The sequence below is a fragment of the Brugia malayi genome (assembly GCF_000002995.4).
Source record: "Brugia malayi strain FR3 genome assembly, contig: Bm_v4_ChrX_scaffold_001, whole genome shotgun sequence".
NCBI lineage: Eukaryota > Metazoa > Nematoda > Chromadorea > Rhabditida > Onchocercidae > Brugia > Brugia malayi.
Window position 1 is genome coordinate 2,397,034 of NW_025062479.1, and position 25,490 is coordinate 2,422,523.

The window sequence follows — 25,490 nt, forward strand, 5'->3', positions numbered from 1 at the left end:
AAAAGAAAAATGATGGATAATTGAGTTCACTGATGAAGATGTAAGATATTGGGGAAAAGCATTGTATAAAATTATGCTGTTTCTTTTTTTTTTTTTGACCTTTTTTGAAAATTAACATTTGAAATAATTAAAATTACATTTCGTTAAAAATTCCTCTTCTTTATTTTTCATTTCATTGTTAAAGTTAAAAGTAAGAGACGAAAGCATAGAAATTTTTGAAGAAAAGAAAGAATTATGAAAATAAAGTGAAAAATGATAGCTGTGGGCTTTAAATAAAAATTTAAGCATTGAAACAAAAATTCAAAAAAAATCCTTTCAAACTTTTGCTTTCACTTCACATCAATTCGATTTAAATTTATTCAAACAGTTACAAAGCAAAAAGAAAGAAGAGTTGGAAGATGAAAAAAGAAAACGGAAAAGAATTATTAAAAGGAATCGAAAACCATGGATGCATTTACTAAATTTACACAAATTTAAATATATTTGAAAATCATTTAAGTACCACTAAGATTAAATTTTGAATTTTTTTTAAAGGTTAAAAAAAAGTGAGTGCGAATTAGATAAGCTGAATTTAAAATTTTTCAAAATTTTTTTTAAATAATAGAATTAGCATCCTGCACCTGTTACAATATATTAAAATAATAAATAAAAACTGCCCATTTTTTACATTTTTAAAAAAAATGCAAGAAAAAAATTTTATGAGAAAAGAAGGAAAGAGAAAGAAAGAAATTTCTTATGAGTTTTGGAGAGAAATTAAGAAAATGGTAATTAAAAAATAAAAATTTCATTGAATTTAATTTAATTTATGAGTGAAATGAAATGTGTGCAACGAATGTGGTGAAATTTGATAATATAAATTTAAATTAAATAGAAAAGAGAATGAGGTGTAGTTAATCAGTTGTTCGAACAATTAATCAGCAGCTATTTGTTGAACTAATTTTTCAGGAATTTAAACCAGAAAAAAAAGAAAAAAAAAAAAAAAAACAAAGTGCTCGGAAATTTAAAAAGTTTGAATAATGAATCAGCACTAGATTAATAGCTTTTTCATTCTTCGCAAAGTATAACTACCAATAAATAATCTTGTGCTTCTAATAATTTCAACAATTTTATCACTTTTCTAATTTACAAATTTAAACATAAATAATAATTCATAAATGTAGAATATATCCGGAATACAAAATCTTGAATTTAGCTGTTATAGAGAAAATCAAAAATTGAGCATCTAGAATATTGGTGAAATTTAGAATTCAGAATATCACGAAGAATTTTTGAAATTCAATGTTAGTAATCCAGAATTTGAAATCCAATTGTTATAAGGAAAATTTTGAACTTAGTATAGTCAGAATATATTTGAAATCTGGAGACTACAGTCAAACTGTCATGCAGAAATTCATGAATCTGTCAAACTGAAAAATTGATTTTATACTTTATAAGCACGCAGTGTGTTATTGTTTATTGAAATATCCATTAAAAAAAAAAAAAAAAAAATTCAAAATAAACAGTATGGCTTATTTATTTGAAAGCTATGAAATAAAAAGCAAAGTTTAGACTATTTCGATTATTAACAAACAATATTTGTTATCTATTTTCATCCTTTTTTTTCGTTCTGTAAACTTTATATTGATAATCTTTTATAAATTTAATTTTGGAAATTTTGTAAACGATTGATTTCAAACTATTTATTTTAAACAATACTGTCAATAACTGCATCTCAACACTTGATGAAAAAAGATCTTTTTTTTAAAAAAAAGAAAAAACGAAAGAAGAAATGATGAAAAAAAGTAAACTGAATCAATAATTAAAAAAGGAAAGATTATAATCATTTCAAAATTTAAATAATTCGTTTCAAGCAATTATAGTAGTCATTTGAATACAACAAATAATATCGCTATAATACAAATGATAAAATATGATTTATGCCTTGCATTTGTATAAATTTATAATAAAAATTTGTTAAGGGAAAGAATTGATGATGTTAATAAAAGAAGAATGAAAATATTTATGCCAGATGTATTACGAAGTTTTCTTTATGTTTTCAATCCAATTTTAATATTAAATTAAACGTCATTTAAATTTTAATGTATTACATTACAAACAAACATAAATCAACTATTGTTATGGCGAACAATTAGTGATTATTCACTTATTACTATTGTTCATTATTTTAATAATTAATTATTGTTATTTACTATTATTATTAATGAATTGTTAATGTTATAGATTAATTTATATTATCCTAAAAATTATTTGAATTTCTGATTAAGATTATTATTAGTTGGAATTGAATTTCCTGTTTCCATTGTAACTGTTTTAAAAAAGGAAATGAAAAAAAAAAAAAAAAAAAAAGCAACTCATTAAAATCGGTGATTGTTTCATTTTTTGTTAATATATTCATGATGAATTGAAGAAACATAATAATGAAGAAGAAATTTTGAATTTTTATTTCAGTGAAATATTTGACAAAGAAAATGAAATCAACATTTGATGAAAAATCAAAATCATAATTTCGATCAAAAAGAAAAATAAACTTCCGGTAAAAAGCATCACATTCGTTACTGAAATAATCAAAAATAACTATGTTCATATTACGCAATTTTAATTTAAAATATAATTACCATTCATATTATGCTATTTTAATTTGAAGTATAATTATCACTTCAAAATAATTTTATTTATGAAGAATTTTCTCGTGACAGTCTGTTTTTATGAAATCATTTTGAGTAATGGAATTAAATTAGCGAGGACTATAAAGGATTGATATTATCTCATTTATCTCATTCATCACAACAACAATTTTTTTTTCGTTTATTTATTTATTTTTTGTTTTGTAAAAAAAAACTTAAGTTTTTGATTTGTTAGGTTTGATTATACATACTTGGAAATGATTATTATTGAAGATAAACACGATATTATTGTAGGAAATTTAGGGCTGATAAATAGTCATTATCATTACGTGGAATTAATTTTTCCATGTAATCAGTACTCATCATATTATGTGAATTATTTTCAACAACGGAATTATTATCGTTGCAAAAAATGTAACGATGAAAAATTAATTGCTTAAAACAAAAGTTTCAAAAAATTATGTATGATTAAGAAAATGTTTAAAAATTGAAACATTTCCTATTGATAGTAGAATGTTGGAAAAGGTGGTAAATTAGCCACTTTCTTTTTTAAGTTTAATATTTTTGATAATTGCTCAATGTCAGACAAACTTTTTTTGACATAAAACTAATAATAATGTATTATATTAATGATCACATTTTGTGTAAATAAAAGGCTGCAAATTTTCGAATACATAAAATCACCTTTTTTTTTTTTACAAATATTCCTGTGATTTCACTTAACAAAATAATTTTAATTTAATTTAATACAGAATAACAACTAATAATGGACATTATTTGAAGATTTGGAAGAAATTTCATTTAATGCAATATTGATTTCCATTCTTCTAAACATCAAAAGTCAATACAATCAGTTAGAATTATTTACCTGATTAATAATGCAAAATCAGTGATGTAGCAATTAGTGATAAAATTAGCCAATAATGGATTGAAATTCAAATTCAGTATTTAATAGCACGTTACTATGAATTTAATTTTTCCGATAAATAAGAGCATTTAATTATCGTCCTATTTAGTTTCTTTTTTTTTTTCTTTTTTTATTAAACAATTGATTAAAATTACAAAATACATTGATTACCATAGCAATAAAACATAGAAAAAATTTTCATTAAATATTAATGTTTTGGCTTAAATCGTACAATTGAATTTTTTCTATAAATCAAATTCAAATTATCAATTTTTTTTTTCTTCAACTTTAAATTTATTAACGAGCTAATCATCCATCAAATTGAAAGTTTAGCTAAAAACGGTCCATTTGAACTGACAAACGATCGTTTATATGTGATTTAAAGTGTCGTATTCATGATATTGTAATAACTTTCATTGTAATGAATGAATAAATTAATTGAATAAGAAATTCATATACACTTAAAGTAATTGATAGCAGTTAAATATTTTGATTTTTTTGTTAAAATTTTTAGAATTTATTGTAAACTTTTATTAACCAAACAAGATAACACATATTCAATTAATCAACAAACCATCAAAGCAGTTATTTCATATACGACTTAAACTGCAAGCAAAACAACTTGCACATTTCACATTTTTTATTTTTTGTTTTTTTAAAAAAAAAGAATTGAGAAAATTTGACCTACTGATTGGTGTAACTGGATTGTATAACTCCTAGTTGTACCTTTTCATACTTTTTTTTTTCACTTTCGTTTTTTTTTTTTGAAATTATAAACTAATCAAAATTAGTACGAAATTGAGCAATAAAACATTTTAATGAATTCTATTCAAAAATATTTCTAACTTACAACATTTCACTTATCTGTTTTGTTTTTTTTTCTTTTTTTTTTAGCTTTATTTTTGTACCAAACATTAATTTGTACAAGAAAGAGATAAATAAAGAAACAAAAAGAAAAAGAAAAGAAAAGAGAAATGATAAGATTAGTTGGTTAGAAGATAAACAGTAATAAAAGCAAAAGTTACCGATGATAGTTAGCTGATCGAAATATCTTATTTTCCTTCCATTTCATTTTTTTTCTTTTTTTTTTTGAGAGCTATAAGACAGAAACGCCACTGGTTATTTTCATTTTGTACTAAATGCTGTGAGAAAAACTAAAGAATTTTATAGCTATAATAATTAAAAGAAGAAATAAAAAATTAATTTATGACAACCTTTAATATATTTATATATTAATTATAAAGTTTCACTTTTATTAAAATATCACTAAATTTTGAATTTATCTATTAACAATCAAATTGATATATCAATAAGCATATATTAACATTGCTGTACTTCTTTCATTTCCTTTTCTTTTTCTCCCATTTTTGAAAAAATTTGCTTAAAAATTAAAATTTTGATTTAAATTATGGATATTTGGTAACAATATAGAAATTATTTAAATCAGTGTATTTAATTTTTTTTTTGGATATTTAAAATTGGAAATTGCACACTTTTTTTTTTTAAATTCACACATATGAAATAAAATTTTCAATAAATAAAAACGCTTAACTGGAAAAATGCAAAGATTTACGAAATTCTCGGAAATTAATTCTTTTTTCATACCATTAATGAATTAAAGAAATCACTCCAAAACTATGTTATTGTTCGCATGAATGCATCAAAAACATAAATTGTATTAATTAGAAAAGAGTAATCCTTGAACGAAAAATAACTAATTTTAATTCCAAAGTTTTTTTTTTTTTTTTTTTAATGCTAATAACATTCAGTGAAATTAGAAAATAACAATGAATTGATAACATATTCATTTTAAAAAAATTTTGAATTAAATAGTATAAAGCAGAAAATAACATTAAATTTCATGAAAATGATAAAAACAAATAAAAGAATAATCATTAATCATTTCTCATTTGAACTGTTGAAAGATTTATGGCAAAAAGCGCAAATGAACTTTTTTAATGGTTTCAATGTCTTCTCATATTATCAATAGAATTTATCAGTCGTAACGTTAATTTCTATTAGGAATAAAAGAGATGAAATATCACTTAGTTGAGCTTATTTTAAATTTTAATGGAATTTCTAAGAAAAACACGAATGGTTTCATCAAAAAAAAAAAAAAAAGAAAGAAAAAAAGAAAGAAAAATGCTTGAAAAATTGAAAAATTTAAGATATTTATGAATTACAATCGAAAGGAAATGAGAAAAATGTAATATTCCTAAAGGATAGCTCGTATTAACTTTGAAAAGATGACAATTATAAAGGTAAATCAGTAAAAATTATTGAAAATAGAAACACAAATGCTTACAAAATGTGAAAAATCCCACAAATTATGTTACAAGGATTTTGTGCAATTAGGATGTGACACAGAGAGAGAGAGAGAGAGAGAGAGAGAGAGAAAGACAAAGACAGAGAAATGATTAAATTCAAGGTCAAACTTTATTCTTTATCTTATTCATTTCAAGCAATTATGATAAAACAAAATGCATATATTGGTAAAATCAAAGTATCAAAGAATTTTAGAATTTGTCAAAGATAATATCACACATACATAATTTTTCTAGAGTATTACAAAACATATAAAATATGTGTACGTTGAATGATCTATTTAATGAAACAACGCTGACAATCAACCAATTGTCGCGATATGTAATGGAACGATGATGACGAAGAAAGAGAAAGATGAAGATGAAGAAGAGGAAGAAGAAGAAGAAGGAGAAGGAAAAGGAGAGGTCGTTGATTTAATCAAGGACAGAGAAATCTTTCAATGAACCGCCAAATCAGTTTTAAATGTTACATAAAACTATTCTTTGGCTATTTTATTGTTTAAATCCTAAATATTCATTCGAAATTTTATGATTGAAATGATATTTAAGCTAACAAAAAAAAAAAAAGAGGAAAAAACATTTTAAAAGGGTACTATTTAATATTATTTTTCTAACCTTTTTTTAATTCAGATAAATTACATATTTCTCAGAATAATAATTTAATTATTTTTTATCTATTATTTGGTATTTTAAAACGAAGTAATCAATGATGATCACTGCAAGTAATTGATTATTATTTTGAATAAACCTACCATTTTGATATGCATTATTTTATTATCAATCATAAAGTTGGGAATTAATTTTTTATTTTCTTCTTGTTTTAAGAGGTGTCACTGGTTTTTAAAATTTCATTCTTCAAATTTCAATAATATCAAAATATGTAATGGAAGTCAAATGCAATTGTCACAGATGTGCAATGAATGATAATCGATAAAAGATCATTGTGCAGTATAATAAACTAATGAAAAGATCAATAGATTGTTTAGTGGTAATTTTAAAAATTTAAAACCTTTATTTTCATATCAAAAAAAAAAAAAAAAAAAGAAATTTTGAATTCCATTGTAGAAAAAAAAAAAAAAAAAGTGACGAAGGATAATGGTTTTGTAAAAATTTATGTGAAATATCGCATGAAGACTTGGTGGTAGAGAAAAAAAGAGAAAAGGTTGAGAAAGGTAGGAGAGAGAAAAAGTGGAGTGGAAATAAAACAGGTTAGGATGAACAAGACGGAAATGAGGACAGGAAAAGGGAGGGTGATGAGAACGGAAGAAGGGTGTGTGAAATGCGAAGGGATGAAATGATGAACTAAGATGATAAATGATGATGACGATGGTAGTAATGATTGCTGATAATGACAAGGATGATAATAATAATGACAATAATAGTGACGATAACAATAGTGGCAAATGAAAAGCGATATTAATTGTGGACGATGAATTCTTTTTATGAAACTGCTCAAGCAAGTGGAACATTACCGCCATTACTCTCCGCTTCCATCGGTGTTTTGAAATTGTGATAGAAGCAATTTATTTTGTTTGTTTCTTTTTTTTTTTTCAAAGAATATTCAGCGAAACTATACGATATATCCGTTGTAAATTTTATTATTTTTTATTTTTTGTTTTGTTTTGTTTTTTTCCTCTCAATAAGCACTTCTTTCTGTGAGAAGATTTATGCATCCAAATTTTTCATTGAATTTGAGACTTTAAACTTACAAAAAATGAAATTCATTTCAATCAAGAAAATGTCATCATAAGGAAGAATATGAATAAATTTTAGCAGTTGTTGAATGATGAAATAAAAAAAATTCTTCTCATTTAAAATTTAGATTTAAAAAGAAAAGAGAAAAAAAAAAGTGTAAGAAATAAGAAATTAAAAATATTTTTTTTATGTAATTATCAATGCACTGATATCAGATAGGAATAATTATCACTTGTTTTCATTCCTTCCCACTTTGGTTTATTTTCGTTGATTTAATTTAATCGTTTTCCTTCTTTTTTCTTATTATTAATGGATCAAATATGATTATCTGATTTATTATGTATAAGACCAGACTAATTGATATGATTAATAATGGGTGATAAAATTGAAATAAAATCTCATCGTTTAAAGGAAAAGGATAAACTATTGCAACACAACGAATTCAATGGCAATAACAATTGATGACAGTAGACGTAATGCTGTAATGAAAATTTTTTTTCTCGATATTACCTGAGATTTCACTTTCTATTACTAAGGTATTTGCAAAGCAAAAAATAAAAATAAAGAGCTTCTATTAACACACGTTGTATAATTTTAAATTTCTTTTTTAACCTTTTTTTTGTGATCAAAAAAACATTTCCGAAATTCATTAAAGATTATTGTCCTCTAATATGCATATTTTCAAAAGAGAGGCAGAAATTACACTGATCGCTCACAATAATAACAGATGTATACTGTTTGACCTTTAAAATTTGAAATGTTAATTTCAGAATTTGCAATTTTTATAATTGATATTTGATTGGTGATTACTCCGTTATCCAATTTGATTACCTAAGCATCATACAAATATTATTGGATCTAGGGTATTTCTAGGGTGAAACGTGAAGAACTTTTACTAGTGCTAAGATAACCATTCTGATAAGTTGGCTATTGATATCATAATTTAATTCATTTTTTTTTTTACTAATTATGGTATGCCTAGTAAGTGTTATCAAATGAATGTATCACATCTAATTTTAAGAATTTTGGAACTAAAAATTTGATTTTAATTGGAAAGTAATCGGAAGAATAGTAATATTGTTAGGAAATTATCAATAATAACAACGACGATATTGAAGCAAAATTGAATAACAATAATAGCTAATTTTAAGATTCCATTTTAAAATTGAAACATTGAACAAAAGTATAAAAATTCAAAGACCTTTCTTAGAATATTTGATAAATTTGTATAGAAAGAATTGGTATACAATTACAATAATAATTTCTCTTATTTGTTTTCTTTCTTTTTTTCACTTCATTTCTTTTTTCTTTTTCGATCCTTTTCCACACTTTTAAAAAATTGACTTTTGAATCAGTAATTCTTCTTTAGAATCAAACTAATTAATGGTTGTGCAACTATGTACTATAACAACAACAATATTAATGAAATTAGTATAAAATCCGTAGCAATAACAAAAACTAAAACAATAACAACAGTAACTATGACAACGACAGCAACAATAATAAAGCAAACAGTAATAATAACTCTAACAATCACACAACTACCATTTTTGTGAAAATGATTTACGGCCAATAAAAAGCCATTTTGAACAGATTTTAAACTGATTTCATTATACAATAATAAATAATAATTGATGCCAGTTAAATTAATTAATCTGAAACGAACAGTTTAATTCTCTATTTGTTCACTAATAATTAATTCTTGAATAACAAAAAAGAAAAAAAAAAGTGTACGAGTTATTTATCATCATATTTATCTATAAACAAGTTTGTAGATAAAACAGGTTAATCGTATAACTTACAGCTATAGTAAATTTCAATAAATACGCAATTATTTTTAATGTACTTTCTTTTTACATGTAAACAAAAAAAAAAAAAAAAAAAAGAATGGAAAGAAAACTAGTACTATTGATAAAATTTAACAAAAAAAAAAGCGTTATTGGATGTAAGTTTTAACAATATTGTCAGTAGTACATTTACTGTTAACAACATTTCTTTTTATACAAATAATTGCAAATAAAATTTAGATCTTATAATTTAAACAAACAACTATGAAATAATTCTTTTAAAAAATTTTTATTTGAGCCAAAAATCTTTTTCAGTAATATTGTTGAAATTCGAAATTTTAATAATGAAATGAATTTCATTGCATTAAATGTGTAATAATTTTGTGGTAATTTCTGAATGTTAGAATTTGTGATAACTTCGTTTTTTTTTTTTTTTTTTTTTGTTTTTGTTTTTTTGCTTTTTTATATAAAATGGTAGTAAATATTTTCCAACATTTGCCATATAAAATTTAACACTAATTAAATTAAATTATTTAGAGAAAATTTTCACTATATTATTGCTTATAATTTTATTCTTTCAAATTAGAACCTACAATGCATTATGTGTAATTTTATTGATTAAAGCATAGGAAAATTTTTTTGAAATGTATTTTCACGTTATGAAAGTAATTTTAACAATACTGTCAGCAGTTTTTTTTTTTTTTTATTTTTCCAAATTGGAACTCTATAATGCATGAAAGTACAAGCATTTTTTGTTCTTCATTTTCAATTCATTTCTTATCTAATTTAAAAGAAAAACAAATTTGATTCAAATATATTTTCTAATAAATAAATAAAAAAATAACAGAAAGATGAAAATTCGTGGAAAAATAATTTTAAAATTGAACTAATTTCTAATTAACTTTCAGTTCCTCTTTTTTTTTTTTTAAGTTGCACATGATTTAATCAGTTTATAAATATCACAAAATACTGAAATTAAGTTTAATTCAGTGATTGTGTTATGATAATGGCCAACAATATGATTAGTTTACATGAAGCTTTTATTTTGTTTGATACCCGTGTATAAAATGAAATACAATTGAATATATGAAATTATATAGGCTTATAAACATATTGGCACAAATGTTGATTTGAATAAATTATTAGAAAGGCTTATAAGCTTAATGTAAATGAAGATGCGTAACAGAAATTCGATGATTAAATGTGATTCACATTTATATAAAATAAATAAATGTATCAGAATGAAATATAATTTCAGCAAATTTGACTTTTTTATTTTTAAAAATAGCGCCTTAAAAATTTCCAAATATCACACATCCTATCATTACTGAATTAGAAACAAAATTTTCCGGTGCACTAAAACAGCAGTACATTTATTACAGCAATGAATTCAAATAAATTTAAAAAAAAAAAAAAAACTAACATAATTGCTCATCAAATGGTAATTAAAACCTGTTGATGAGAATGAGAAAGAGAAGGTTGGAAGAAAGAGGTGAAAAAAATGGAATGTAATGGAATTAATTACATGAAATGGATAGTGTAAAATATAATACATTAATGTGTACAATAAGCACGAAATAAAATAAAATTTTCATGATGTATACATACATATAAAATTTAATGCCGCATAATGTAAGATAGATATAAAAAAAAATAAGCTATGTGCTTTTTTAAAAAAAAAAAAAAAAAAACTATTTAAATATATGGAATGTATGAATGACAAATATATTATGATAACATCAATAGGTGATAATATGATATGGAACTGATAAGCTATTGATATATTATCATTGTTGTTATTGAAAATATAACCAAATATTCTTTATACAGGTAATGGTGCATCTTCGAAAAAATCTTTCTCTAGCCAACCATTTTCGTTATTTGTTTCATCATCACCATCCAACTGAAAAAAAGAGAGAAAGAGAAAAGAATAATATATAATAACAATGAAACAATTATTTTAAAAATTTTAGTATCTAAAAAAGAAAATGCATAAATGGTAAAAATTCAACTTTGAGCTAAAAAAAAAAAAAAAAAAAAAGAAAGTAATCAAAAAATTTCGAGAAGAATTTCTGCAAATTTTTACATAACAAGAGAAAGAAAGAAGAAGAAGAAGAAGTAATTACCGCTTTAAGTTCTTTTTCAGTGAAAATTTTTTTAAGAAAGAATTGTCTCAATAGAATAAAAAGCATCAAAATGAATGGAAAAGCAAGAGCAGTTCGTTTAAAGTATTTCACAGCATAAATAATAATTAAACATATTATTTGTATAGCTGTGTATAAGTGCATTCGACGAATATCTACCTAAAAAGATTGAAATGGATTTAAAATTTTCCTTTTTTTTTTTAACAAAAGCATATGTAATATAAAATTGAATATAAAAAAAAAAATAATCATATTAATATATCAAAAAGAAAAAAAAAAACTTGAATAATATTAAAGCAAAATAATAGAAATGTATTAAAATAATTACCAATTCAATATAGGATGTATCAGCAAAAAGCAAAAAAAATCTTATTTATACATTTAATTTTTTTTCCTTTTAAGTAATATCAAATTAAAATAGTAAAAATATATTAAAACTATTCAATTACCGATTCAGTATACGGTGTGTCAGGAAAATACTTTCCCGGTATGAAGAAAAGAATAATTCGTTGAACAAACTGTACACCTGTAAGATTCATAACACCTAAATATAAGAAAACACCAAATAAAGATGCCAATGGAAGTCGTAGATATGAACCACCAAAAGCAAATAATCCCATTAACAATGATACACCAATTGTTGTAACACGTTGTTCCAGAACATAATCCACTCCTGCATTAACAAATATGAAATAAAAATGATAACTGAAATCACAAACTAATAATGAATTCAAATTATGCAAAAGTTAATTGTTACTCGAAAAATTAAGAATAAATTCAAATTAAACTATATAATTACTGCTATAAATGTTTATTAAACAAACAAGAAGAAAATATAGTAGACCTAATCATGTAAAATGAATAATAAATGTTTTATAAAGAAATTTTAATTTAAAATTTATCACTTCTCTTAAATGATAAAAGACGAATTCACATTGTTCGTTCAATTTGCATGAATCATTGAATTAATCTTACACTTTAAAGGTGATAGATAGATAATACAATCATTGTAAAAGATCAATTAAGTGATTCAGAAATTATACCAGGTCGTTCACCAGGTGCAGTTTTTTTTGGAACTGAAAGTGAACTACAATGTGCTAATGATTGTACTGCAGCAGCACACATCCATGGTAAACCAAAAATACTGCAAAGCAATGTGCATGCACCCATTAGCAATAAATCCCAATGCAAACCACTTCCTTTCACTAAGCAACGATCTTTACGAGATAGTAACAATCTACAATAATTTTAATAAAATTAATCTTTAAAAAAAAATAATAGTAAAACAAACAAACGAACGAAAAAAAAAAAAACAAAACTTGCTTATAAAGTCTTAGGCACTTTAGTTTATAGAATATCAGGTAAGTATGTTAGATATAAAATCAAACATTTGTAAACTTACTCAGTAATTTCAGTTTCAACAAATAAAAGTATGAAAACAAGCAGTGCTGCAACAATTGCAACTATAATTACCCATAATTGATTTAATGGTAAATATGCAGAAACAAATAAGCCATGCTGTCGTGCTTCAATATTAGTGAAGCTAAAATGATCTGGTACTTCCAAACGCTAAAATCAATATAAATTTAACAAATTAACTAATTAGTATTAACTGCAACAAGAATCAAACATTTTTGGAATGAAATCTTAATTAACCTGTAAATAAGGATCTGGAACTAACAGATGTGCAACACTTGCAACTACTGCAATTGCAATTAGCACACCAAAATCACCAAGTGCACGTCGAAGCTAAAAATTATTTGCTAAAAAAATACGAATTTCAAAAGGAAAAAGACTAATTAAATTTTTTTTCAACAGAAATTTTGTAAGATAAATTTAAAATTTGAAAAAGATAAACAAAATTTTAATATGAACAAATAAAATTCTATTTGTGATACTTTGCTAAAATAATCAGTGAAAATTATAAACCGTTCTTCCCAGATAGTAACTTTGTCGTAGTAGTCTTAAACCATATGCTAATGCAAAGGTAGAAATCATAATAAAGGTGGTTAATAAAGCTGTATTCGGTTCACCATTACAAATTGACATCATTTGTGAATCGTTTCTTTCTCCATTGAAAGCATTTAGTTCGCATTTTTGACGAATATGTCGATAAAATTCGAAATTCGCAACTGGATTATGAATGAATGTCTGAATAAGATTTAAAAAAAAGTTAGCTAATTAATTAATTAAGCAAGTTCATTTATAAAATTGTAATCTGTATATGAAACTTAAAGTATTACTGAGAAAAAACAAAAAGAGTTGAAATTTTCATGATAAATAATAAGAAAAAGAAAAGGAAGAAAGAAATTAATAATAACAGCAATTGACAAAAATAACAATAGTATATTTCAATACCTGATAAAGAAATCGTAAACTTTCCGCAATAAATATCACTGAAATTAATGAAGCAAAGATATCTTCAGTGAAACGTGTCACATAACGTAACATTCTGGATCCATCAACTGCGACAGTAATAATTGAAATCACTAACACCCATAAGCCAGCATAAAGTCGAACCGTTAGGAAATCAATGTTTAGATTAGTACAGAACTAGAAAAATAAAAAAAAAAAAAAGAAAAAATTGATGAAATTATATGATAAATTTTTAAAATATGTAAAGAAAAAAAAAGAGAATAAACATAATAAATTATAATGAAAATACTTTTTCTCTTTTCAATTATATGCATTAATTAAAATAACTGTACTAAACATTTTATAATTTAATAATTAAAATTCGTAAAATTATTGATTTAAAAATAACTTACCGCATATAGACTAACTTCAAAAACAAGAACTGGTCCTGTTGCACTCATAATCATAAGCGGTTGAACAGCAAATATTCCCCAAAGTACACCGCAAATGCATTGTGCCATCAAAGTTTCAAGTATTCCAACTTTTTCATTCGTATATTTGCCTGAAAACAGTTCGATAATTTCAGGTAATTAAATTAATACTGTCATTTTTTTTCTTATTTTATTTTTTTTTTTTTTTTTTTGTTGTTAATAAAATATAAAGAAATAAAGTTTTGAAATTTTAAGCGTAACATCAAATACTCAATGGTATTAATAATAGAATACTTAATAATTAGATAATCTAATCATATTGTATGTGTATGTATGATAAACTTACCTAATAAACCACCAAATGTAATTGCGGGAGCAAAACTGGCACAAAACATAAATACGACACTTGTAAGGCATTGAAAATTGAGCGCATCACGATAATCAGACCTAAAATTTATTCATTGGCGGCTGGAGTGTGTCTTTTCCTGTTTCCGCCTTACATTCATATTCTGAGCGCACATTTATCATCAGTTTAAGTTGATCCGGAAATTTCCCAAATGACTGCAAAAAGACAGTAAACGCAATCAAATGATATAAATTACGGCGTTGTGGAAACTACCAAAAGACGTGGATATTTTGTGGATCTTTTTGACTTTTTTCTTTCTTTTCTCTCCTTTTCTTTTTTTTTTTTATCCCTTTTTCTCTCTTTCTCTCTCTCTCTTTCTCTTTTTTTTTCCTGTAAAATTTGTTAGTTGAATATAATAATTGAAAGTTTTAAATGCTACGTACCAATAATAAGGAAATCGTTTTTCAAAATCATTAATCATCCCACTAAAAAATCGACATTTTTCCTTTTTTTCGAAGTGTCTTTTAAAATTAATGTCATTTTTTTGCTCACTTTTTGGTGGTGAAGCTGAAAAAAAGAAAAGCAAACAAAACAAAAAGCAAAACAAAACAAAAAGACAATATATAAAACATATATTTCATTCATATAATTTCTAATCATAAAAATTTAGCCAAAAGAAAAAAAAAAAAGGAAAAATTAATTAATATTTTGTTTTTTCAAAAAAAAGTAAAAAAAAATAAAACATACAACTTTCTTCTTCTGTAACTTTTCGTCGATTTTGTCGTTTTTTCAATGCTTTTCGAATTTCATCACCAGACAATAAACGTTTGTTATCAATTTCACCGGGTGGAATAACAACAGAATCATCCAAAAAATTATCCACACCACAGATAAGCTCTTCACGAACATTTGCCTCATATGCAATAGCATTAAATTCCTTAAAATAAATTTTTTGAGAATTTTAATTTTTTTTTTTTTGGCTCATTAAATATAATAATTTGAAAATTTTCTGTGTCTAAATTTTGCATTTTTTTATTGCAAAAATAATTTGACAGAAAAATGAATAAATGAAAAATTTAACCGTATTTGTCATCAATGTTGCAATGGAACGTCCCACTTCATGATAACTAACATCCGGTTGACCTGGTCCTAAAATCACTACAGCAAAACGAAGCGGTACTTCACCATCAAGAATTTCCGGCATCACTGTTGCTTCACTTAATCGAAGCATAACAAAATATGTTTTTGTTAAATTTGGAATTACACCAACAAAAATCTGAAAAAATAGTAGCAAAAGAATTTTACTAATAAATTTAAAAACAATTAAATTTCATTGATTTTCAAAATTTTAAATTGAAATGATGCAATCTTCCTATGGTAAAAAATAAAAAGGAAGAATTAAAAAAAGTACCAAAACATGACAATTTTTTTCTAAAAAAGTAGAAAAAAAAGGAAAAAAAAAAAAAGAAAAAAACTAAACCTGTGCCGTTTCGATACCAACCGGAAGTTTTTTCAAGATATCTTCACCTTTATGAATTTCCGATGAATGTGTTCTAACTCTAAAAATCATTTCACTCATTCTTTTTTATTTTTTTTTAAAAAAAATATGACTAACAAATTCGATTTGTTGATATCTGATAAATATATAATTGATAAACACAATAATTGTTGAATATAATTCGAGATAAATAATATACATACTTTCCTAGTGAATCTGAAATGAAATAAGCTGTCGTAGATTGTTTTGTTGGATTTAAACATAATCTTTCTTGAACTGCTGGTATTGCCGGAAGATTGGGAAAGCTAAAATATTTTAAATAAAATAAGCGAAAGAAAAAAAATAGAAAAAAAAGAGAGGAAAAGAATTAATGAACTGAAATTATCCAATTGAAAAAAAAAAAAAACTGTCATAGCGATAAAAATTAAAAAATAGAAGAGAATTTACCTTTGTTGTTTGAGGGCACTAATTGGTATATCCTGTATTTCAGTTAATGCAGCATGTTCCATTTCATCAACTTCTTCAGCTATCGTTGGTTGCTTACGTATATTACAAGTTTGAAATGAATGTTCTCGTTTCAATAAATCTAAAAATTAATTTATAAAAATATTCCTTACAAATTCTAAACACTTTTTTTATTACTTTAAAAAGAAAATTTAGTATAAAGTGTGAAATTTTTTTTTTTTTTTTGAATGATTTAAAAAAAAGAGAAGAAAGAAAGAATTTGATATTAATACCTATACGTAATTTAGCATTATCCAACGTATTTGATCCTATTAAGTTACATTCAGGACGTCGATCAAACACTGAACCAGCCAATGATAGCGCAGTCATTCGACGTGGTAATGGATGTCTAAATGAGGGAAATCTCGGTATGCTGACTGAAAATTAAAAATTTCTTTGAAACGGTTACTTGAATAATGTTTAAAATTAATCGTTCCAACAAAATTCCATCTCTTTCAATATTTAATAAGAAAAAAAGAAAAAGAAAAAAAAATTAAACAAAAATAATATAAACCTACGCTTGTTTCATTGCTAAAATTTGCATTATATCACGTCTTCTACAAGTAATTCCTTCCGAAATCATTGCATTAGCTACTTGATCACAAATATCAAGAAATGTTTTCGCCTTACAATCAAGTAAAATCATACCTAAAATTAACACTTACATTTATGAAATTGATCCTTGAAATTTAAAAAAAAAAAATGTACATATTTTGAAGTTAATATCATTTTATAAATTTTGAAATTTTTATAAATAAATAATTTGATTTTTGTTAATATATTTTAAAGAAGAAAAAAAAAAGAAAGAAAGGAAAGGAATTATTTGATTAAAGAATGTGCAACCTGTTCGCATAAATTTTCGTAAAGAGAGTAAGGCATGAAATGAAAGGAATGAGACATGTGGTTGACCCCAATGATGATCTGTTCCTTCAACATCCTAAATAAAATTTCAATATAAATGTATAAATCAAAATTAGCTACTTGATATTATCTATGACAAGTAAAACTTAAAATTTAAGAAGTTTTATTTAATCTAAAAGTGCAAATTTCATGTTAAAGAATAAAAAAAATTTTAATTCCAATTACTGTTACAATATTGATAAATTTTTTGATTTAAAAGTGTTCATTGAATATGTACAAAATTTAAAGCACAGTCAAAATTTATTAAGTAATTACTGATAAAATTTACATCCTTTATTTTAAATATTTCAAAAAAATAGAAAATAAAACCTCTTCATACTTAATCCATCGAGCAGTTTCTGTCCATTCTCCACTCTTTTGCAAATCCAAATCATATAGTTCAACAAAAACCTAAATGACTAAATTTAATTCAAAGCTTTTTTTTCATTTTCATTTTTGTCTTTTTTTTTCTGTTTCTTTTTGAGGTTCTTTAGTTATTTAATTTTAGCAAACAAATTAAAATGATGATATAAACGTTTTTTTTTTTTTTTTGCTTGCAGTTTTTTCTCAAACATTACATTAACACTTTTATCGTTTAATTTTTTCATTTTTTTTTAAAACCCAAACAAATATTTTCGCTTTTTTTTTTTTGCTTCCCTTTTTGTTTTAGAAATTGTTTGATATAATTTAGTGATATGTTATACATATATATATATGCTTATTTATTTTTTTCCTTTCATTTTTTTCTGTTTTTCTCTAATAATACTTATATTTTATAATTTTTACAATAACGAGATAAAATAAATCACATCATATACTTTAAAAAAAAAAAGTTATGATAATCAAAATAAGAGATAATACTTTATTATGAATTTGCTTTTTTATGTTATCACTATTATCTATGATATTGACTGAAGTTGGTGATGCCGTAGACTGCGATGATATCATTTCGTTAAAAGCTCCTAAAAATATGAAAAAAAAAAAACACAAATAAATAATCAATCAAACAATTTTCAACGTTCTATATAAATTTACATTAGTTTTCATATTCTCACATAAATAATTTATTGTTGATTATTATTTATTTGGTTACATAGCATATAATTAATTCAAAATATTATCGATCAATCATTTATACTGAAAATGATTTTACTCACTAAAAATGAAAAAAAAAAAAAGAGGAAAGAAAAAAATTTTAGGAATTTGTATGAAAAAAAAAAAAGCAAAAGATAAATAGAAATAAATTTTTTCTTTTTTTTTAACGAAATAATAAAACTTTGCATTAAACTAATTTTTTAGCATAATTTTTTTCAAATAATTTTAATTCAAATATAAAAAAGAAATGAAAAATAATGAATAATTCTTTTTTTTTTTTTTACCACTGCCACGTTTGGTTGTTGAATAAAATGGACGAAGAATTTTTTGTTGATTTGTAGCATAATGAGTGGATGCTAAATCTTTCTCAATTAATTCCAATTCGGATGTTTCTGTGTCTAATGAAACTGATAGATCGGATGACATACCACCTGCAAAGTGATAAGTGATAAATCTTAATATTTTTTTAAATTAAAAAAAAATTTAAATTGACTAAAAATTTTGAAATAATTTTTGCTGAAAGTACTTCTTTTTAAATCATTTCCATCTTTTTCCCTTTCCTTTTTCCTCCTTTTTGAACAATTAAAACTAAACAACCGTTATAATCGTTGATAAAAAATTACAATCAAATATTATGAGCAAAAAAAAGAAGAAAAAATTATTAACATATTTAAATTACATTTAAAGTTTAAAACTATTTATGCATTCTCCTTTTTTTTTTTTTTTTTTTTTTTTTTGTTTAACAACCACATTTTATGTGTAATTAATACAATTGAATTTCCATTTGAAAAAAAATTTTTTTTTCTTTTTGATTATATCAATGATAAAATAAATCAGTGGGTATAGCAATGTAATAAATATTTTATAATATTGATCAAAAATTTTCTTCTTTTTTGTTTATTACACTTTGGTACTAGAAGTCAAAAAAAAAAATAATAATAATAAAGGATTTCTTTTTTCTTCATCTTTCTTATTGATCTACTTATTATGAATAAAGTAATAATTATTAATAACTATATAATATGCATAATTAAACAAATATCAAATAATAATTTGTTCGCCCAAATAATCATTATGAAATAAAAAAAGAGGAAGATAAAAAAAAAAACTTATTAGTTATATTTCAATGTTTATACACTTTTTTTTTTTTACAAAAATTCTTTACGAAAAAAAAAATAGAAATAAGTGAAGTAATTGAAATAAATTATTTTTTGTTGAAGAACAAAAAAAAAAAAAAGAAACTACAATTAAATTAAGCAATTAAAAATAAAATTGATTAAACTGAAAAGACAAAAAAGCATAATGTTTGACAAAATAAGCATATGTATAAACAATATGCTAAACTTAAAAAAAAAAAAAAAAAAAAACGGAAATTATAAGAAAAGAAATTAAAAAAAAAAGATCAAAAAATTTTGGAATTACTAAATAGCATACCATTAATATAAAATATTGATATCGGTTGACCAATGTCCATATCAATTACAAATATTACTGATTATTTCTTTCTTCCTCTTTACTCTATGTTACTAACTATACGTTCTTTCTACTCAATTACCATCCTTTATCTCAACAAACATTCTTACATTTATCAATTATCACTGATTATATTGGTTATGTAGGATTTCTGATAGTTAAATAACCTTTTGTTGACATAGTTCTGATAATGATATGATCAATAATACTGAATATATACTATATTTGTTAACCTAAATTTCAATTATCTTTATTAATCTTTGAGTCATATCATTTATAGCTTCATTAATTATCAATCACTTTTCCCTCTCTCTCTCTCTCCCCTTCTTTTGATTTTGTCGGAAATTTAAATTTGTTTATTGTAAAAAAGCAAAAAATAATTGAACATTAGTTGATCTGAATATTTAGTATTCTCCTACTAATTCTTCCACATTATTTCATTGCAAAATGTTAAGAAAAAGATATAAAATGATCATTTTAAGAGTTACAAAATTTTTAAAAATGAAAAGAAAATAAAATCATAATTATTTCAGATAATTAAATGGATGTATTTATTATTAAAACGATTAGTATAATAATTTTTTTTTCTAAAGAACGGTTTTTTTTTTTTTTAAGAATGTTGAATTGAAAATAATATAAACAGATAGCATTATTTTATTGTAAAATACTATTTATTCCAAAATAAGCTAATTAAATTCTAATAATGTAAGTTTATAATTCTGGAATAAAAATTTGAAATGATAATAAACTAACTGGAAATATGAATAAATCTGTGAATCTCATTTATGTATATATTTGGCTGCTTGTTACTGAATAATTCATTCATCTAAAGGTCAAAGGTCAGCCAATGGCGCCAAAAAATGTTGGCTGTTTTCTGTTTGGCAGTACAAACAGAAATGTAATAAAGCGCAATGTTTTGTATAAATCGAATAAGAGTACCAAACAAAAAGGTTTAAAGTAAGTGTGTATGAACTTTATGTTTAAAATAAAAGTGCTGAATAACAATTCATCTATTTATAAGCATTTTGTTTGCTTAGCAAATAAGCAAATCAACAATTAAGTAAATGAAACACAAATAATTTCTTCAGCAGTCGATAATAATTATTAAAAACATACTAATTAGTGCATTCAAAAAAATAAAAACTAAAATATATTTTAAAATATTTCAATCAAAAGGAAAATTTTAATTGCAAAAAGAAATAGAAAGTAAGGAAAAAAAAGTCTGATTTTCTTATTTATTTGGATATCAAAGTAACATATTACTAAATTATTGCGTAACCCATATAACATTTCTTTTTTTAAAAAAAGTAAATTTTTGAATTTTTTTCTATTTAAAGTTTATTTGCACTAAAGCACTGAAGCATTTCTTTTTAAATTAAATTCATTAATTTCAGCTTTGAATTTTTTTTCTGAATTTTAAACAGCAAGAAAAATGCATAGCGATCGAGATGTGAAAATATTTTTGAAAACGAAACATACTACTAAGCATTTTCATTAAAATATGTCAAATGTAAAAGCTTGTCGTGGTACGAAATATTTGATGAATGAATAAATGAATGAAAGAATTTGTTGTAGAGGAAATTATTTTAAATGAGTATTATACTAACAATTAATTAATAATTAATTGATGTACAAATACATTAATACAATCAAATATTTTTTCTTTTTTCTTCTTGTTTTTTAATAAAAGAAAAGGGGATGGAAAAGAAAAAATTAAATTTTTTTTTTCTCAAATTTCCAATGTTTTTTTGCAACAAAAATTTAGAAATGATAAAATTCCACTTATCAACATCAGTTTGCTAATAAACTTACATATCACTTCATGTATTAATCAAGTTATACTTATAAATTTTTTTCTTTTTATAAAAAAAAAAAAAAAATAATGATGACGATATTTTGAAATTTTTTACTTTCCTTTAGATAAGAATTTAATCAACACTTCTTCACATCATAAATATTTAATGAGTACTTCATCATAAATAAGTATCTTGATTAGTGTTGTTTTGTTCCTCCTTACATTATAGATCTTTAGGTATCATTCATTTTAATATCACTACAGCATTATCAAAAGTATCAATTTGAAAGGCATTTGAATCAAAATATAATAGAGCAAATAATATGATAAAAACAAATTTTTATCATCTAAAAACTAAAAATTATAATTGACCCATTTTGACACAAATTTTTTTATTCCTTTTGTATTTTCTTGCATCCTTTATCCTTTGTTAGATTAATTTAATTGTTTAAATATCCTTTAATTTAATTTTTTTAATATTCCTTCCCTTCTCTTCTATATATACATATATTTTCATCCTAACATGCCTACATTATAAATGATTGCATTACAGAATTTAATGAAATTATACGCGATGATCTAGTTAATTAGCATAAAAAGGATTTTTTAGAATAACAAATGATGACTAAAATGATGAATAAAATATTCCATCTAACGATTTTTATATAATGTGTTATATACATCTGTTTGATTTATCAGTTATCTATCAAAAAAAAAAAAAAATAAAAAAATAAAAGAATAAAAAAAGGATGAAAAAAGGGAAGAAAGTATAATGGAAAAAAAATTTGTGAGCAATAAAAGTTTTTTCTTTTCTTTTTTTACTTTGAAATATTAATAAAGTATTGCTCATTTTATCAGTGATATTATAAACATTTAAAGAAGCAAAAATGAAATACTGATAAGTTTACTTGGATAGGTAACATTAAAATTATCATATTGAAGAAGAGAACAAAAAAGAGATGAAAGAAGGTAAAATGTGATACTCTATGATACTAATAATTGAAATGCTATTGAATATCGATTCAAATTATTTCAAATTCTTGAAAAAACTTTAGCTTAATTTCAGTTGGTAGCAATTTTTAATCTACCAATTTCTAAAATAAATGCGAAATATCTTTTCACTGATCATCCATCAATTTAATGATCCAGTCATTTTTCACTTGATCATTTTAAAAACTATTATTTAGGAAATGATATCAAATTGATCGATCCAGCAAAACACCATGATTATAATTTATATGAACCAAATTTATAGCTTATTTTAATGACAAATATTAAAATAATTAACATAATATATGTTTATGTATCACTAGTGCTTCATTATAATTTATGTAACAAAATGAAAAAAAAAAAAATCTTCAAAAACAAAAATCCCTCTAAAATTGTTAATGCAAATTGTTAAATTTAATCGAATAAGGAAGGAATCCTTCTTACATTCCAATTATAGTAAATTATTAATATAAATTTAAAATTTATCTCATCAATGTTAGCATAAATCGTATTAATTTGCATGAATTAAACAACTAACCAATAGCAAAAAGAGCACGTTGTGGTTGATAAAGTTTATCATAATTTGATACATCTGTGGTATTTCGCATTATCAATTTATGATCATTTTCATTATATGACAATTCCATATATGAAATATTATTTATATCCAAAGATTTTCGTTTAATATTCTCATACAATGTATATCACATAACATTCACATTTCGATAATATATATCATTGTTTGCAATTGTTGTTATCATTAAATTATTGTTATTACTATTATTATTATTACTATTATTATAAAATTTACTATTGTATCTTTCGAATTTTGCTTCTGAAAAAAAAAAAAAAAGAGTTAAATATATTATGAAAAGTTAACTGCTTCCAATTAATTAATCTCGACACAATGAATAAACAATGGATTTAGATACCTTTCGTATCGTTCCACAAAATTATTTTCTTGGTTGTCATAAGTGATCGAAACATTTTCCCAGATTCAAATCACAATCATTTTTCTTTTTTTTTTTTTTAATCACATATCACTTTTCGTTTTTTTTCCCTTCTATTTCTTTTTTACTAGCCTCTTCTTTTCCCTCTCTCCTCCACTCCCTCTCTCCCTAATTCTTTCTCCTACTTTTTTTCTCTTAAAAAAATAAAAATAAAAACGAATATGAAAAGAATAAAATCATAAAATAGCATTTCGCATGATGCAAAAATCAAAACACATCATTAATTTGAAGGTCGAAATAAGGAATTAAATCAAACAGAAATAGATCTATCTTTTTTTTTTTCAAAAAGTAGGAAAAAGAAGCTATTGCATACAATTCAATCAAATGAAAATCAAAATTTCAATGATGAATACAATCGTTATTTCACAAAATAATTATATGAAATATTTTCAATGGCCTAATTATGCTGATGTTCTCAATTGTGATTAACACTCAAAATCAAAAAATCCTTTCGGTGATGGAAAGTTAAAAAAAAAAAAAAAAGAAAGGAAAAAATTAGGATGAAAGCAAATTTTTAAAATAAAAAATAAAAGTGCTGAGAGAATGAAAAAGAAAAAAGTAGAAAACGGAGAAATAGGGAAAAGAAAAAAAAAGAGAAACACGGAAAACAATGAAAATTTTTCAAATGACATAAAGCTAAGCAATTGCATGAGAAAATGAATTGGTAGAAAAAAGAAGAAAACCTTTTTTTTTTTTTTTTTTGATTATTGTAATTTAATTATATACTCTCACAATAATATATACGATTGAAAGTGTTAAATAATTCTTTCAAAGATTATATTATAAAAGAAAAAAGAAAACATAAAATTAAGTTAAAAGAAAAAAAAGTGAAGAGAAAAAGGAAAAAAGAATAATCAAACAAATTAATTTCATCATCTATCGTTTGAATATACAAAGAAAAAATCCAATTTAATAAACACCAAATTTAAATTTAAATTGACAAATAAAAAGAAAAAAAGAATTAAACAGCTAGAAAAGCAAATATATAACAAGATGATGAAAAAGATGACGAATAATTATGCACAAGACTGAATGAAATGAACGTTTCACTAATAGAAGAAATGAACTATTTTAATTATTTACATTTGACTGCATCAAAAATTCATTATTACAACTACCAATATGATTGTTGACACACTATTACTATTACTATTATTATTATTATTATTATTATTGTTATTATACTATTGTTATTGTTATTATTATTATCATTATTATTGTTATTATTATTATATATTAATTACTATTAGTGATTTGTTAGTAATAATTTATTGTTTCTTTTTTTACCAACACTTATTTTTTATCATAATAAATTGATAGTAAAATCATTCAGTGGTATTTGTAAAAGGCAAATAATATTTGACAGAGTTTATGTAATGTTACTGTTAGCAAATATCAAAATTTTGTAGTGATAAGTTGCTCAGCTATTAAATTTTAGTTAAAGTACAATTTATGTGGTGAAGCAATATGATCAATTGATCTGAAATAATGATAATTGACCATATTTTTGGTTATATTTGAACTTATCATAAGAACTATGACTAAAATCAACATTTTTTGTCTAATTTTTTCACTTTAAAGTTGCAAAATTATTGATAGTATTAGTAAAAAT

General features: G+C 23.2%; 1 protein-coding gene across 1 annotated transcript; it reads right to left on the minus strand.

The window, feature by feature from the left end:
• Positions 1-11,159: 11,159 nt before the first annotated feature.
• Positions 11,160-23,515, minus strand: Bma-abts-4 (Uncharacterized protein; the record flags this gene model as incomplete). The annotated part of the gene is made up of 23 exons (XM_043073324.1): positions 11,160-11,240; positions 11,464-11,640; positions 11,931-12,154; positions 12,525-12,718; positions 12,884-13,050; positions 13,138-13,230; positions 13,411-13,632; positions 13,840-14,034; positions 14,250-14,398; positions 14,614-14,714; positions 15,057-15,180; positions 15,361-15,550; positions 15,695-15,889; positions 16,094-16,172; positions 16,315-16,416; positions 16,559-16,697; positions 16,849-16,964; positions 17,134-17,263; positions 17,459-17,552; positions 17,846-17,926; positions 18,377-18,477; positions 18,895-19,041; positions 23,407-23,515. 23 exons carry the CDS (start codon positions 23,513-23,515, stop codon positions 11,160-11,162), a joined length of 3,210 nt encoding a protein of 1,069 aa, XP_042929258.1.
• Positions 23,516-25,490: the final 1,975 nt, after the last annotated feature.